At 42.3% G+C, this 15480-nt stretch overlaps 1 protein-coding gene across 1 annotated transcript in view; it reads left to right on the plus strand.

Moving 5' to 3' along the window:
- The first annotated feature begins 213 nt into the window (after positions 1-213).
- LOC109515540 (myosin-7B-like) overlaps positions 214-15480 on the plus strand; it is a 109525-nt gene continuing 94258 nt past the window's right edge. The window contains exons 1-2 of the mRNA XM_019869389.1: positions 214-313; positions 11392-11495. Of these exons, the coding sequence (XP_019724948.1) occupies positions 214-313; positions 11392-11495 (204 nt within the window). The remainder of the gene's footprint in view (positions 314-11391; positions 11496-15480) is intronic.

Consider the following 15480-nt stretch of genomic DNA (forward strand, 5'->3'; position numbering starts at 1 on the left):
CTCATTCCAGTGTCAAAGCTGGATAGCGTCAGCATGCTAATTCGAGCCTCCTTTCACATATAGAGTTCCTGCAACATTCACCAATTAAAAAAAAAAACAAATCTACACTGAGTATTGACATTATTGACTTATTGTTTTCAATACAGATGAACGACAGAAAAAAATGACATTGTAAATAGTGTGCATAAATAGAATCACTTTGTGTGTCCTCAGATGTCTCGCTTCTTGGATCTGAAGGACTTTGGAGATGCTGCTCGATACCTTCGTCTCACCAACCTTGAGCAACTGGCAGCCATTGCTCAGGCCTTTGATGGTAAAGTAACGCTCGTCCCCACACTCACTAGCAGGCTTACAAAATAAACAGCTACTCAACAAACACAACTAGGACACCCTTCGACGACAACAGTCTCAATTACAAACATGACAATTGCTAAAATGACAGACTAAAAAAAATAAATGAAAAAAACAGCCCCCACCTCAAAAAAAAAAAAAAAACACTTCGAAGCAACAAAGTTGGATACAATTTTAATTTGGGCACTTGGACAAAATATTTTGGTAACACTTTATAATAAGTACACACCAGTAAGCATGAGCTAATGCTTACTGGTGTGCACCATATACTAATATTAAATTAATAATCATAAGTATATGGTTAGTAAACACAACTATAAATGTTTTACTCATCACTAATATATGTCTTAGTAAAATATGAATAAATACCGGAGTTTATAACTGATAAAGCATCTGTCTGACATGGACAATCATTAGTCATTGATGATAGCAGGTGCAAACATTTTACTCATCACAAATAAGCTCATCCATAACATGCTTGATGATTGCATTTTAATACTTTAAAGATGACAGATTCAACTGTTCAAGATGATGTCTTGCATAACTTACCCATCAGTTATATAAGAATTGTCAATGATTTATGAGGTCATTTAGAAAGTCATCACCCCAGTGATGAACAAACTATTTGCATGCATGAACTTACACATAAACCATTCAGACATGTAGTAATGGTTAGCGAGTGTCTTAGCAGACGATTTTTAAAAATGTACGCATTTCTTTTCCAATAAATGTCTCTTTGCACTTCTTAACACGACTCAATTTTTTCAGGTAGTTACACAGCACTAACCAATCATTCAGTATTCTGTGTGAGACCATCTAAAGTGAGCACTATCGATGCCTTATAAAGCATTTATAGATGAGAGATGTAAACACTGACAAAGCCTCCACACTCACACAAATCTGTTATGCTAACAAAGGAAAGACACAACTCAAAGCAACACAGAACAATATTGCCTTCATATTTACATTTAAATCTATTTACTTTGAAATTAATGAGGGTAAACGTCGCCAAAAAAAAGAAAACTCAATATTATTTGCGACACGTTTTATATATATATATATATATATATATATATATATATACACACATGTAAAACGAGAAACACAACACATAAAAATGCAAATGAGAATGCATGCGCAGAGTAGCTCGTAAAAATTAAAATAGGCTGTTCAATTCTTCAACTTTGCAGCTTATACTAGCATTCCTGACATTTCTTATGACATCTATCGACTGCATATACACCCATAGTGAAAATTATATATGAAGATGATACTCTTGTCGCGAAGAACAATCACCCTCGCAATATCACATCATGTGAGACCAGCCAGGAGTCGAACAATGGTACAACAGAGCTCAACGGGACCAAAACAGGAATCCAGAAAGAGGTGAAACTACAGTACATGTCACATTTTGTCTTTGGTTCCATTTTGTTTAACTTCTTCAAATGTCTTTACCCTTCTTCCTCCTCTTATCCTATGATGAATATTTATTGGAGGAGGGGTCAGTCACAGCATCACCTTCCGTTGAGCTGTCAGACAAGGAAGATATGGACAAGCATACTGCTTGGTGTGACACCTGTTTCCTCTTTTTGAAGAGCTCTTAAAATTGATTCAAACATGAGGCTAACATGGCACACATGCAAACACCAAAACACACATGCAAACTCTCGAGCGCAGAGATAAACTTACGTGAGACCCAAAACGATACTATCTCGTGTGCATGGGGAATTACCTAATGCCAACTGTTCTTTTCGATCGTCTCTCTTTCTCTTTCCTCTGGAAGCTCTTCAATCTTCTCCTTTTGTAACTTGAGCCTCACGTGACAGATCTCCCAACGCGTGGGGTTGTCTTTCATCTGCCAGCTGTGTAGTAGAGGCCATGGACAGACCTAATAGAAATAAACTATTCATTATGAAATGCATCTAAAACATGACATTGCAACTCAGTATGTCTTCAGACATGCTGATATTTTAGCATGTCTTTGTATTTAAAAAATGTAAACCATGGCTCACAAGTGAAATACATCAATTTATATTCACTATGTGTTCCGACAATAAAATATGTGTGTGTACACATGTGCATGTCATTAAAGTATTTTTGTCAACATTCAAATACCGTATTTTCCGCACTATTGGGGGCACCAAAAAGTCTTCAATTTTCTTAAAAGCTCACCGAGCACCTTAAAATCCAGTGCGTCTTTTGTATGGTCATTACGGTAAGACATCGACTCCAAGATGGCTCCTTCCTGGAGACATGCTTCCAATGTTATAACTTGCTGTTGGTTCAGTGAACTGTGTTGCTGCTTTATTAAATAATTATGTGTTGCAGCTCCGAAAAAAGGAGAGCTGTGGTGTTCATTTTTTAAAACAGTCTCAACAAATACAGGTACGTCTTTGTCTATCTCCGTGCTTTCTTCCGTTTGACTCGAGAGGCGTTCAAGACCGCCACCGAAAAACGTATACTAACAATTACTTCAATGAAACTACAAAAATTGAAAATAATACATCAAAACTGAAAAGCAAGCGAGGATATAACAAAATAAATTCTATTCCCCCCTCCCCCCGCACAGAATTTATATTGTGAGTTCATCATTTGTGAATACACAACAAAGGAATAAATAACTACGACTGACATCTTGTGTTATTTTGACTTCAAGATGGCGCCGCGAGAGTGGCTGCCTTTCCAGCAGCTCCTATTTATTTTGTTCTTCTACTTCTTCCTCTCATAACTTTGCTGCTGTGACGTGGGAATTTCTCCATTGTGAGACTATTAAAGGTTTTCTTATTTTATCTTATCTGATTGTACTCTTGGAGCTACGATCAAGGAAATGCCAATGGGTTTTTCGAAGGCGGTCATGAACGCCTCTCAAGTTGACCGGAAGAAAAGAAGGGAAGGAGACGGACAAAAACACACCTGAGTTTGTTGAAAAAATGAGAGCTGTGGTTGTGGTTTTATTATTTTTTTAAACGCAGACTTAATAATCGTTTTCACAGTCTCAGCAAGTACAGGTACTGTACGTCTTTGTCCGTCTCCGTGCGTTCTTCCGTTCCACTCGAGAGGCGTTCAAGGCCGCCTACGAAAAACGTTAATTAATTCTTACTTCAATGAAACCACGAAGAAAATCAAGCGAGGAAATCAGAAAATAAATTCTGTAGCGGGGATATAGAATTTATTTTGTGATTTTCTCGCTTGATTTTCTGTTTTGATGCATTATTTTCAATTTTCGTAGTTTCATTTAAGTACAGTAATAGTTAATTTACATTTTTCAGAGGCTGTATTGAACGCCTATCAAGTTGAATGGAAGGAGCGTAGCACCATCTAGTGGACGCATTGTAGATTGCGCCTTTTAGTGCGAGGCGTGTAATATATAAAAAAAAAAAAATTCCAAAATAGCCATTCATTGAAGGTGCGCCTCATAATCCAGTGCGTCTTTTCGTGCGGAAAATACGGTACTTTAATTTGTATTGATGAAACATGAAATTCATTAAAACTGAATATCATATAGATCTTTTCTCTTTTAGTAACTTCAGGTGATTCTCTCTGGTGTTGTGTTGCCAGACAGTATTTATAAATGTTCTGAATGACTCCCCTAATATGTGAACAAATACTGTTATTTCGTCTTTTCACACATACAAGGTAGTCAGCGTTCATCATATCTGTCGTCAAACAAAGAAACATACTCACCACCAGAGGCACTGACAGCCAACGCCGACACCGATGTTTTAATTTCATGCCGGTGTTCTTCGTAGGCCGCCGCTCCTGCTCGACTCCCTAGTCCAGGGGTGGCCAACCCGTGGCTCGCGAGCCGCATGCGGCTCTTTGGCCGGTTCAATGTGGCTTCCGGGCTTTCACATGACAAGCGTCGAAAACGCCTCGGCGATGGCGCTGCCATCCAAACAATGGTGCTTAAAACACAGAACGTACTACGTCAGCCTATCATCACTCCCGTTACTTGATTGACATAGAGGGCAACCAATCAGATGACTGAATCAACGCTCATGCGCAGACAACGGCGCTCAGTGCTAAGTGCTAAGCTAGTCAGCGAATTACCTGTTTTTAGGGCAGGGGTGCCCAATACGTCGCTCACAATCAACCAAGAGCCAGCAGACTGGTCCCAAGTCGACCGCGAGTGGTGGGAGGAGGAAATGGGGGCAAAAAAAAAAAGATTTGTGTGTTTGTTTCTTAAGGTTTTATTTATGTTCGGGCGCTCTGGCTGTAGCTCGTTGTGGCTTGCATATGCATGCATGTGCGCGAGTGCATGGTCGTGTGTATGTGTTAGTTAGCCGTTTAATCTGTGAAGAGCATTTTGGTGATTGTGAACACGAGGAAAACAAAAAAGTTGCCTTGACCAGAGTAGATTTTATTATTACAGTGATCCCTCACTTATCGCGGTTAATGGGGACCGAGATCCGGCTGCGATAAGTGAAAACCCGTGAAGGAGGGTTTGCTTGCCCCCTCGGAATTTCAAAGTATACCAGCATGTTTGAAATATGTAAACAGTAATTATACTTTACATATTTGTGATGAACACTAGTACATGTATTTAAGATAAGATAAGATAAGATAACCTTTATTTGTCCCACACTGGGGAAATTTGCAGTCTACAGCAGCAAAATTGGGGGGCGGTGGGGTAGAAAAGAAAAAAAAACAAAGTGTTACATGTACAAGATAAATGTTTCAGAAAAATAATTTACTTAAATCTTTCATTATAAAACCTGATACAGTAATTACCATTCATCAGCACAGCCTTCTGAGTGAGGGCAAAAGACTTGTTTTGATGGCATAGAAGGCGAATCTCACTTTACGCTCTGTCGGAGTAGTCGCCTGTAGCCTCCAGCTTGCTCCTGGCCAGCAATCCCCCGCACAGTCGATGTGTTTATGATAAGAGATGAGGAGGAGGCGACGAGAGACTGCTGCTTTTTCGGTGAAGTCCATCCCCCTGCTGCGCACGGAGCAAACACAACAGAAGAGGCAGTATGCCAGAGAGTGGCAGACTAACGATCAGTCAGTCAACAGCGTGAAGAGACGCTTCACAACATTTTACGTAAAATAACAATAATACACTTTCAATCTTATTCAAATGCTTTGCAATCCATTTTTTATCATTACTGTGCCCAGCGCACTGTTCCCATGGAGAAGCTCTAAAACCACTCTCTTTAATCGATTAAAAGAAAAACTTACCCACACGTAAGTAATCACTATGCGACAGAGGCAAAGGAAAACTCATTTAGCAGACCCTAGATTGTCAGTTAGTTAAAAGCAGGGGTCACAAACCTTTTTAAGAGTGAGAGCTACTACTTGTGTGTGAGTAGTACTTGTGTACTATTAGTGTGAAAGGCTATCAATTTGATACACATCTGAAGTAACAAATTTGCTCAATTTACCTCTAATATTTTTAGTAGACTACCTTTATTAATATTAGTATGTGGTATTATTATAATGAATGATATTCATTTTAAGAAACAGAAAAACATGTGCAACGTGTTCTATTTTTCATAAATCTTTGCCAATATTCGCATTTTTAAATTGTATTTTCTGCAACATACATCCATCACATTTTTCATGATGTTTTTAAAACCAGGTGTATTTGCAGCCATTCATGCAGATATAACGTTAACCAGGAACCTCGGTGGTCGAGTGGTTAGCACATCGACCTCAGAGTGCAGAGGTCGTGGGTTTGATCCCGGCTCCGCCTTTCCTGTGTGGAGTTTGCAAGTTCTCCCCGTGCCTGCGTGAGTTTTCTCCAGGTACTCTGGTTTCCTCCCACATTCCAAAAACATACATGGCAGGCTGATTGAACACTCTAAATTGTCCCTAGGTGTGAGTGTGAGCATGGATGGTTGTTCGTCTCCGTGTGCCTTGCGATTGTCTGGCAACCGGTTCAGGGTGTCCCCCGCCTACTGCCCGAAGACAGCTGGGATAGGCTCCAGCACCCCCCGTAACCCTTGTGAGGATAAAGCAGATCAGAAAATGGATGGATGGATGGATAACATTAACCACTCCTTCTAATTGAACTTCAGAACGTTTCTGGGTCCAGTACTTAAGGGGTGTTCATACGGCAACATTTGCTCCGGCGCTACGCCGGTGCTGCGCCAGTAGAGCGTTCACACGTGCAAAGTTACACCGGTGTAGTCCTTGAAAACAGCTTAATCCGGAGCAAATTTAACCCACCTCAGGGAGGTGGTTTAAAAATTTGCTCCGGAGCAAATGCTCATTTGCAGGGCAGCACTGATGTAAAATGGTACGTGTGAACGCTACAATTTGCTCTGGAGCAAATGCTTGTTTGCGGGAGGGGGGAGTAGCCTCGCTACGCATGAGAAGAGTTGATTACATACGGCGAGAATGCGTTTCTTTCGTGCTCTGTTGTACTTCCGTCATGTGTTTGTTTAATAACGACACAAGACATGGCTGGTAACAGTAGCAAGCCGCACCTTGCCTCTTGGGTTATACCATCTCAACTAGAACGGGGGGAGAGATAGTCCTCAAACATCATCTTTCCTTTTGTAGGAGACTGGACTGTCTCGGAGGTGTTTGTGTAGTTTGTTCCTTTGTTGTGTGTTCACAACCCTCCGCCCCCCATAGAATTTATTTTGTGACTTCCTCTCTTGATTTTCTGTTTGGCGCATTATATATTTGCTTTTCTGAATGTCATTGAAGTCATCGTTGATTTACGTTTTCGGGGGGCGGTCACTGAACGCCTCTCGAGCAGAAGGCACGGAGACCGAGAAGTAGAAGGGCGTGCCTGTACAGCAGTTGCTTGAGTTGTACGTTTTAAAAAGAACCAACATGACAGCTCTTTTTGTTTTCTATCGTTTTGCTCCGCTGCAGAAACTGCCGTGTGACCGCAAGTGGGGCTGCACCGGCGCTATGCCGGAGTTAACACGCTCAGCGGCTTTGTACGTGTGACCACTCCACAAAATTTGTTCCGGTGTAAGATATATCGCAACAAAATACATCGGTGCAGCACCGGAACAAATGTGTGCCGTGTGAACACCCCTTTAGACAGTTTCCATTCTCCTTTGGTTAAATGGTTGCCTGACCGCAGAGAGGTTATTTTACAACAATACTGTAAATCCAAATCAGTGATGTGCATGCATGAGTTGTTTGGATTTTATTTTGAAGGTGGGCAATGCTGTTCGCTGGTGGATTACCAAAATGCAGTTTTAACACAGTGTAAATAGTATTAACAATTATTGTGGGACTTGGCTTGACTTGACTTGACTTTCCGTGGGGAGGCTCGCCGAATCCTGCAATGATGTCACGGCCCTCCACATGCTCAAGAACATTAAGAAAATGAAGGTTGTGACCCTGGCTGTTTTAGCTTCCTTGACTTTCAGGAAGACACTGTCTTTTCCTTCAAACTTTTCACCCTCTTTGCAAGGTCTGTTGTATTGTCCTCATTACTGCTCACTCACTGTTCTAATTCCGCAATGTGCTCTCCCATCGTAGACAGCTTCCCATTCATGCCATTCAGATTTTTTTGGTCTGTTGTCCATTTTGGGGTCAAAGCAGAGAAGTATTTCAGATTTAAGTTTATGAATGGCCGACAGTGTCAGGTTGCCAGGTGGTGGTGGACCCCAAAAAGCAGGCAGGAGGGAGGAGCAGGGTGTACTTGAAAGATTGTATTAAAACTCAGAAAACGTGGGCATGGCTGTGGCACGGCTCGTCGTAGACGTGAATGTAACTCAGTTCAAACAGACACGTGACGAGCCTCGGCTCAACGTGGATGCAGACGGGGCTCGGCCCACCGTAGACGCGGCTTGACGAGACAAAAACATGGGACAGCCGCATCACCAGCGCTGCCTGAAGGGGAAAAGGGTGTCGGCCGCAGACGTGCTCCGCCAGGCACATGGTGGAATAGGGACGAGTCCTTTGTACCTGCGGGGTCCAGTTGGTCGGGTCATTCTGTCACGTTGCAAGGTGGTGGTGGACCCCAAAAAGCATGCAGGAGGAAGGAGCAGGGTGTACTTGAAAGATTGTATTAAAACTCAGAAAACTAAATCCAAAACAAACAAAGTCGAAAGTATCAAACAAAACATGACTGAAGATAAAACATAACAATGACCAAAACCTGACTGAAACAAACATGACAGCAGGCAACAAACAGCAACAATGAACCGACCATGAGTGCTCGGGCTGGGAGTCCTTTTAAAGCACTAATTACAAAATGACCAACAGGTGTGCAGCTGCAGGGAGAGCCCTACAGTGCCACCTGTTGGTCCCAAACCGAATCATGACAGACAGGAGCATTTGTTGAAATGTTTGAGCAGTCTAGTTTCGAGCAGGTACGCTAAGCAAAAAATCATCAACCATCCCTCCATTATCCAAGCCGCTTATCCTCACGAGGGTCGCGGGCGTACTCGAGCCTATCCCAACTGTCTTCGGGCAGTTGGCAGGGTACAGCCTGGACTGGTTGCCAGTCAATCGCAGGGCACACATAGACGAACAACCATTTGCACTCACAATCACACCTTGGGACAATTTACGCAGGTGCCGCACAGTTGACACACAGTCAAATACAGGAAAAACATTTTAAAGTGTCCTATACCTTTCAGTCCCCCAGACCTCAATGAGTTTGGTCGCTTATTGTTTTTATTTCACCAATCACCATGCATGCATGCAAATAGCATGCGGGTGAGATGCACGTTCCTGGTACCTTGCTTATCGAACGTGGTCCATTCCATCGTTTTGAACTATTAATTTCCACACTGCACTTGCTCAGTGTGAACGGTCAGTGCGACAACGGGTTTATAAGAGCTGACATAGCAGCCTCCTAAGAAATAAAAAGCGAGGCTTTTCCCACTGCTTTGGACAAGAAGAAAACTGCACCTTGACAAAATATATGTATGTTGCACATACAGCACATTTGACAATAACATTGAACTTGATACTTGATATATTTTTCTTTGTTGCAAAGAAAGCCCTGGCTTTTCTCATTTTGAGATATCCTTTACATTTGACTGTTGATAAATGCACAATATTTATCAACTCATCCTCCATTGTCCTCATGCCATTTCTTCAAAATAAGTCAGCCAAAAATATCCATAAAAATCTCTTCAACAGTTCCTCTCCTATAAGAAGCCCCTTCTGATGTCACGGTGACACCATTCTCAAATAGAGCTCGGTATGTTGACATGCATCCCACAATGCGCGGCACCAAATGTAAACAACTGTCAGGTCTATCAGGCAATCAGACCCTTCAGACAAACTTTTAAAAAGAGAGGCGAGGAGTCAAGCAGAGTTGTCTTTCACTTGTGCACGAGAAGAGGGAACTAGTGTAATCCATTATAATCTCCAAACAGCTCTGGAAACACTTTGCTCATCTCCCCCCTTTTATTGCCACAGGGCGTGTCCAATCACAGAAACTTCTAAGGGGTGGGGAAACACAAAATGTATTCCTCGGTAATTGGAGGAGTCATGTTGACAGTTGACTGTTTGTGACAGCACTTGTGGACGCGTCACCGTTGATGCTCCTTCTATTTGGAACTACCTTCTGCTACACGTTAAGCAAGTACCCTTTCTGTCCATTTTAAACACTCTTCTTAAAAACACTTTTTTATTCATGTGTTTGAGTCAGCATTTTTAGTGTTTTATGGTGTTTACTGTTTTCATGATTACATTGTTTTAACTGTCTTTGTTTTTCTATATCTATTGTTACTCGATGTAGTACAGCGATAGTTGTGCTCCATAAATAAAGTTGTGTTGAGTGGAGATCGTCCTTTTCCAACCACAGCTCCAACACATCTTCCCTCCCCATCACTGCCAGGCCCGCAGGACTCTCCTCTCCCCATCATTGCGGCATCCCCGGGAACGATTGGGGCGACGGAGCCATCAAGGCCACCGCCAGCCTCAAAGATTGCCCTCAACCAGAGGCAATTGCTCTAAGACTGCAAGGGAAGCTCAGCTTCCCCTAAATTGTCAAAAAAACAAGTGATCAAATATGTGTGTGTACATACAATTGTGTGTACATGTCATTGACTAAATATGCGCTCCAACGTGCTCAACTTCTGTTCTGAATCGGCTTCTTATTACTGGTTACGACGTGACTCTCTTCTCATTCATTCTCACAGCTTCACTGTGCTTTAAATTGTGTGGACGCTGAGCATCTACAGCACGGTCACTGGGCGTCTCGAGAGTAGCCCCAATGCATTGAAACGAGACGAGTCATTGGATAAATGCTGGTTTTGTCCTGCCCATCGGACGCTCAGCGTCTCTGGGAGTCTATGGACAGTGGGCGTTTATGGGCTCGCCCGGACGCTGAGCTTTTCTGCATGATGATTGGATGATCTGTCTGAGGCTGAATCTCTTTTTGATTGACAGCGAAATGAGCCAATCACTGATCTTTTGGTGGAGGCATCCGTGGGAGCATTTTTCAATTCTCATTCTGTTCTGAGTTGAACTAGAGACTTTTTCTAATCATTTTAGCGACACTCTCTTTGTTGAAAACGACTAGCGACAAATTACTCTTTTATTTCTGGTGGGTTTTATTGTACAGTAGTTGCTTGTGTTCGCAGACTGATTTATATCACCACAGTTTCCCTGGAAAAGACGCCATGTTGGTATGACAGGGTCACAGATCATTTTCTTGAAAAGGAACGGAGAGTAGAATTCACGTATAAATAAACGGACACATTTTATGATATAGGCCGAAAATGAGCTTCCACTCCTTGACAGACCAGCATCCGCCACTGCCTTCAACCCATCACCTTCCCATCACAGCGATGGATACATTGAAATCTATTTCTATGACACTCAACTACAACTACTAACTACATCAACTTCTATACTGCAGTACAACTCTATCAGCTATGACTGCTAAATTAACAATTGCATGTATGGAATGACAGTACAGAGCAAATGTACCTAATAAAATTATGAATATTACGACAGAGGGGACAACTACATCTACAGTATAACAACTACTGGCACTGGACCAACAAACTAATAGAAGAAAATACTGTAAATATAAACCACAACAACTTTGACATCTGCACAAAAGATCATAAACGCTGTAACAACTACATCATTGTGGGTGTGCAGGCACAAAGCGCGTTTGGATGCCCGATGAAGCAGAAGCATACGTTGAGGTGGAGGTCCGAGAACGGAATGGAGACAAAACTACAGTGGAGACGAAAGATGGACGGGTGAGTTCACTCAGATTTATGTATTTGTGCTGTATGGTCCTTTAGCTAAATAGATGAAAAAAAGAAAAAAACAAAGATTTACTATCATGTGATTTTGAGAAAATTGTATTGTGCAGACCTCAAAAGTCAAAATGAAAACTCAGGGCTATTGTAAAAACAAATAAGGTGACTGGTATTAATTGGTGAATCGTGTCAGGGGTTCGACGGAGCCTCTGCCATGGAGGTTAAGACACACCCGACTCAACATATCAATTATTTATGACATGCCCGCTTGGCCATCACTGGCTGCAGATGATCACAATACATTGCTTTTCCAATCAGTACTGCGGTAAATATAGTTTGCTCAGTAATCACCGTGTGACTCGTGATAAAACGTCATACAGTTAAAAAATATTTATATAATTAGGCCATGGAATTTTATTTACTTTTTTTCAGTTTTTAATATATGTCAGGGCTGGCCAAGCAGTCAGAGACTAAGCCAATTTTTTTACTGTATTACTGCAAAGAGCCACACACACCACGCGCGCGCATGCGCACACCCCCACACACACACTTTTTTGCCGAAAGATCGACTTTTGGAGCGACCAACCTCCCACGATCGACCCGATTGCGCACGTGCAAGCATAAGAACACACACACACACACACACACACACACACACACACACACACACACACACACACACACACAACCATGCAGTCGCGCACATATGCATGCGCGCCACGACGAGCAACAGCTGAAGCGCCCGAACATAAATGAAACCTAAAGACACAAACACACATCTTTTTTTTTCCCCCCATTTCCTCCTCCCACCGTCGACTTGGGACCAGTCTGCTGGTTCTTGGTCGATTGCGATCGACGTATTGGGCACCCCTGCCTTAATTAAAAACAGAGGTAATTTGCTGACTAGCTTAGCTCTTAGTGCCGTTGTGTGCGCATGAGCGGTGATTCAGTCATCTGATTGGTTGCCCTCTATGTCATTCAAGTAACGGGATTGATGATAGGCTGACGTAGTACGTTCTGTGCATTAAGCACCGTTGTTTGAATGGCGGCGCCATCGCCGAGGCGTTTTCGACAATTGTCGTGTGAAAGCCCGGGAGCTGCATTGAACCAGCCAAAGAGCCGCATGCGGCTCGTGAGCTGCGGGTTGGCCACCCCTGATATACAGTAATCAGTTGTTTGTGGTATCAGATCTGACCCATACAAAAAACGACTGAGATCTCAGATTAAACAAAAAATACGGGGTTCGTCAGGAAGAAAATGGAAATCCTTTCAACTGTCCTACCACCCTCCAGGGGATGGGTGGCTTTGAAGTCCAAGATGTCCTTCACCGATGTCCCACGTGGCATCCAGTCTACAGACTACGTAGTCCAATCTTTTGATGGTCTATGAGTCCTAAAAAAACAGCTTGCACGAAATGCGCAAGGCATTTACTCAATGTGTCTATAATCGGCTAGGGAAAATAATTGACTTGGTAAATCTAGCCCGGGTGAAGGCCACAGCGCTATTTGCCGTGAGCATATTAGCTTAGCTCGATGCTAATGCGCTTGCTAAGTAGCGCACGTGTCGGTACAATGGTTGGTCTTCTTTTCTTGTAAACAACACAGTTACATTTTAAATCAACAAAGAAACAAGATCTATTTTCAACAACTTCATTCCTGACTGTTTTTTTTTAGTGTTACAATTCGAATGCTAGGAATGCTAATCGGCCATACTCAACTAAAAAAAACACTCACCAAGAACGTTATCTCTTCTAAACCCTTCTCTCGCCTTGGAGAGAAAAGAGAAAGATTGCCACAGGATTCAACTTTACGACCACAGGTAGAAGTTCAAGGACCAGTTTTCATTTATCGTTTTTTTGTTCGACCCGCCTGGGAAGGTGCGAGAATGTTCTGTCTTTCTCGCGAACGAGTCCTCGCTCCTAGCGCTGCGGTGCGTTCGGGGTCCGTCGGAAACAGCAGTATCACAAACAAATATCACCTTACAGCAGGGGTCCCCAACCGCCGGTCCGCGGACCGGTACCGGTCCGCAGGGCATTTGGTACCGGGCCGCACAGAAAGAACTTGCCTTATTTCCGTTTTATTTATTTCGGAATACGAAATATGTTTTATTTTGAAAAATTACCGGATTCTCTGTTACATCCGTCTGTGTCACGCTTGACTCACGTCAAGGCACACTTCTCGGTCACGTGACCGATGACGCTCATAAACAAAACGCTGAAGCCCGCAAAATGAGTAAAAAAGCTGCTTGGAGATCGCAAATGACGGCGGCCTTAAAAGTACGTTCGAAACTACTGGATCATTGCAGAAAATCAAGCTCGGTGCTGTGGTGAGTCGTCATTTTCATGCACTTTGAATTTGCGTTGTATCGTATTTTGAAGGCATTAAACATTACCAGAGCGATAAGAGTGTTGCGACCAGATTAGACGCTCCTTGTGTTTATTATTATATTTCGAAAACACCACAGTTTTCATGCAGCTCATACCATATTATTTTGTTGTATTAATCCGCCACACCTTAAATGCCGGTCCCTGAAAATATTGTCTGACTTAAACCGGTCCGTGGGGCAAAAAAGGTTGGGGACCCCTGCCTTACAGAACTAACAAAAAAAATGACGGTATTAACCAGTCTGGGTTACAAAGGTTTCTCCCATGACGAGAGTAAACCGTGTAAAAAAACGTCAAACAAACACTAAAAAAGAATAATTGCGGGTGAGCAGCGGCAGCCAGACGCGCCAGCGTACACTCAACCCGGAAGTAAAACCTTTGAGTCATTTGGCATTTTTTTCTGAATATAGTAATTTGGGGAAAAAAAACGCGATGGACCGAGGCTTCGGTAGTCGAACCGTGAAATAGCGAGGGATCACTGTATTTTATTCTCTATTACGTTTTTAAGCTTATAGGTGTAGTGTGCCGAAAATTAGAAAGAGAACTTTGGGCACCCTCCAAAACAAGTCGGGACTACCAAACTACGACATGACTAAAACAACACAGTAAGATTCTGAATACAAAGGTCAGAGAAGTGATTAAACACAATAACATTAAAATATGTGTTTAAAATCAAGGTAGGATTCTACATTCCACAAGAGAGACCAAAAGAAAAGGAGGTGAGAGCCAACGACAAAAACTTAACAAAAAGTATTAATGTATTCATAAACTATAATTACACAGATTAGGCTCAAAATAGATGATTAAAAAATAATAATGATAATCAGTGGCGGACCCTGAGGGCCAGCAAGGTCTTCTCTGCTGGCCTAAACATTCTCAGAAAAGTAAATTTACTTTTATGTATTTCATGTTATTTTAAAATTTGTTATTTTGTTTTCATAAATATGTAAACAAAATTATTCTCTGTATTCTTTACGTCATATTATTTCCACTTAGTTGAGTGGCTTTCAGTGTTATTTTAAATAACATTGAAAGCCACTCGATAAATAACTTATTTATTATGGTAGAGTTTTTAACCAATCATATTTCAGCTAGCTTGCGTTACCAGGTAAATTAAACTTGCTCGGGGCCTTCAGATGAAACAGAGCAGGCCCCTGTGCGCTGTAAGTGAACGGGCAGAGTCAGGTTTCAATTGCCAATCAGATCACGAGTCTCAGACTCGTGATCTGATTGGCAATTAGGCTGATTGGTATCCTGTATCCTGACTTGTTCTCATCTGGTACTAGGGCTAGCTAGAAGGCCTTACGTCGAGACTGGCCGTGCGCATTCGGTGATTGGATTAGCGCCTTTTCTGCTTCCTGAGAATTGTATCCTGACTTGTTCAATAAAGATTTAAAAAAAAAAAAACATTGGATAAGCGCCCGCCCGCGAGAGCTATCAATGCATTTTAACCCAAAATGGCTGAAGGAGAAGACATTGATCTGGTTGCGGAACTACTTTCCACACAATTTTCAAGACGGACCTTCCACCAAAAGCTGGATATTGTGCAGAGGTCGCCCAACTCCTGGGCTAGCTAACCTGTCCCAGCAAGGAAAAGGG

The sequence above is a fragment of the Hippocampus comes genome, unplaced genomic scaffold (assembly GCF_001891065.2).
Source record: "Hippocampus comes isolate QL1 unplaced genomic scaffold, H_comes_QL1_v1.1 scaffold468, whole genome shotgun sequence".
Lineage (NCBI taxonomy): Eukaryota > Metazoa > Chordata > Actinopteri > Syngnathiformes > Syngnathidae > Hippocampus > Hippocampus comes.